This window comes from Arachis ipaensis, chromosome B10 (genome assembly GCF_000816755.2).
Source record: "Arachis ipaensis cultivar K30076 chromosome B10, Araip1.1, whole genome shotgun sequence".
NCBI classification, from domain to species: domain Eukaryota; kingdom Viridiplantae; phylum Streptophyta; class Magnoliopsida; order Fabales; family Fabaceae; genus Arachis; species Arachis ipaensis.
In genome coordinates this window covers 66,861,525-66,864,261 of record NC_029794.2, presented here as the reverse complement: position 1 = coordinate 66,864,261, position 2,737 = coordinate 66,861,525, and the positions used below count along the sequence as shown (strand labels likewise).

At 28.3% G+C, this 2,737-nt stretch overlaps 1 protein-coding gene across 1 annotated transcript in view; it reads right to left on the bottom strand.

Annotated features, from left to right (window-relative positions):
- The window catches only part of LOC107624514 (WAT1-related protein At4g08290), a 4,396-nt gene extending 2,858 nt beyond the window's left edge, over positions 1-1,538 (bottom strand). Inside the window, exons 1-2 of the mRNA XM_016327007.2 lie at positions 1,127-1,538; positions 98-160 (exon numbers count right to left, since the gene is read on the bottom strand). Of these exons, the coding sequence (XP_016182493.1) occupies positions 98-160; positions 1,127-1,341 (278 nt within the window). The 5' untranslated portion in view covers positions 1,342-1,538. The remainder of the gene's footprint in view (positions 1-97; positions 161-1,126) is intronic.

The window sequence follows — 2,737 nt, the reverse complement described above, 5'->3', positions numbered from 1 at the left end:
ATACGTGTAATTTTTTTTTTCTTTTAAAAGAAAAACATTTAATCAACAACAATAAGCTCAGAAGTCAATGAAGATAGATAAGTATCAAGAAACTTACTCTATAAAAGCCAGTGCCACAATCTCTGCAAATATCCGAGGTGTCATCTTGGGCCTAACTTTCCTGGAAATAAAAAAGAAAAAGAAGGCGTAGACATAGATAAAATGTTATTTATCCAAAATATAAAACCTCATTGAATTATTAGAATTTTTTTTGGTTTTATATTATAATACACCAATAACATTGATCACGACAATCACGAAAATCTAGTTCACATCTTCGAATATATTAATATCACCAATTTGTATCTTTATTTTTTTGTTGGTTTGTCCTCTGGTGCTCCACTGCTATTGTGTTGAGCTATTTGCTTTCAAAAAAAAAAATTTTTTTGTTGGTTTGTGTATTAAAATAGTTTCCTGAAATAAGTATAAACAATTATAGGATATTGATATTTGTATATCTAATCTAATTAACGTCAATTTGTAAGTTGTGACACTTATCAAATCGATGATATAGAATCCGGAAAGAACAAAAAATGCGTAATGACCAACAATTCAATGTCTAAGAATTTCTACACCTAGAATTTTTTTTTTCTTTTTAATTTTCAAAGTAATTGCAAAACGATAATGGTGCAACGAATGCACTTTATTTTTTTTCTCCAAAATTATTCTTTTCGACTAAGGGCTAAATGGGTTAATAAAAGACATCATTTAAAGATTATTTTAAAAAAATAGTAAAAGATTTTTTTTTCCTCTCTATTTGATCATCTCAGAAAACCATATTACATGTTTTACAAATTTAGAGATTAACTGTACATGAACAAACACTCAAACGTGTAAATAGTACTTTAATTATATTCAAAAATACTATAAACAAATTAAAAATCAATCACTATATATTTTGTATCTACATCGAACTCCTCATGAATGATGTGTATATACATATGTTGTTATGTACGCAAAACTCATGCATGCATCCATAGTCCATACATACTAACATGCATGTCTAATGTATGTTAATGACATCATGAAATGTATGGAGCACCTGAGTGAAGAGAGAAGTAGAAGAGAAGGAAAAAAAAAAAAAAACCTTTCAAGGAAAAAAGCGAAGGGGCCAAGAGCGAGAGTGGCAACAACGTTACGATAAACAACAAAGACATAATGACTCAATCCCTTGTTTAGAGCATCCATGGTGATAATGTACATGCCCGCTGACCCAAATTGCAAGCTTAATATTAGCAAAAATGCCTTTGATTTTGTGAACCATGCACGAACTTTCTCACAATAGCTCCATTCTTCACCCATCTTATATATATGTATATATATATTAATTGATCTCACTCTATTTTCAATGAGTGAGTGAGTGAGGAACTTGATGGATAATGCAAGAGCTTGGTTAGAGTTATCCGTATTTATATACACAAGAGAATTAGAGAACCATTTGGTGTAATAGATACTTTGTCATGACCTAATCGTTAATCCACTAAGACCAAAAAAGAAGAAGAAGAAGAAAAAAAGTGGGGCAATATTCTCCACATAGTTTGCATTTTACAGCATGTGTTAGGTTTTATTGGTATTTCCCAACGTAGGTATTATATTTTAATATTAATCTTCATTTTATTATTAATATTTTTGGATAGGAACTGATGAGGCTATGATCACTAATAGTATTATCCACTAACATATTAGTGAAAGCATATTCACATTTCATATATGATAAGGCGTGCTCCTTCTCATATATCTAATTCAGGATTTTATTTTATTCTTCTTAATTTTCCAATGATGGCAATATGGCATTGTTCCATAAAAGCCACAGTAATTGAAAAAGATGTAAACACTTCATATTATGGAAGCTTTGCTGAACTCATACTTCATTAAGATCATTCGTGTCGTGTCATGTTAATTTGGAATTGAGAGTAATAAGAATCGATCTAAAGAGGATCACTCATCACGTATTCCTAATTCCTTAATAAGTTATTTCACAATACGACAAAAGTGATATAAACCGCGTTGATTCCAAATAAATAGTCTTTCTCATAGTCATTTTACACAAGTATGATATGGTAATATGGTGTATGCGTTTATAAATAGTCTTATCTATCTCTTTCATAAAATTTTGACTGAAACTTGATATATAGTAAATAACTAATGACAAATGAAAAAGAACAAATGAACTAATTAAATTTAAATCTCGAAACTATCGTATGATTTGGGAAACTATTAAAAATGTATAGATTTTATAGGACTTCAAAATTAAAAGAGGGATTTGAATTAAGATATTTTTTAATTTAAAGACTAATTACTGGATATGCAGAAGATTTTTCAGTCTTATTTTATGTAATTGCGAAAACTTAAAGATGAGAAAAAAGAGAAAGTGATATCATCATATATTTTAGTTTAACCTCTTAATGAAATAAGATTTACTTATATCTAGTCACTACTAAATAAAATTTTACTATAAAGATCTACAAAATTGTAAATACCAATTCAAAGACAAAAACAAATACAAATCATAAATTTACATTGATTCTACTCCAAAACAAACAAAATTTCAATTTCGAACTTCACAAAACCAAACAAACCAAGGATATCAAGACAGGACAAAACTAAAATGATGACTTATACTTCAAAAGAAACTATTTTGATTTTTTTTTATACTCATGCATTTTTTTTTCATTGGTTTCTTTTTTAAAGATTTTTT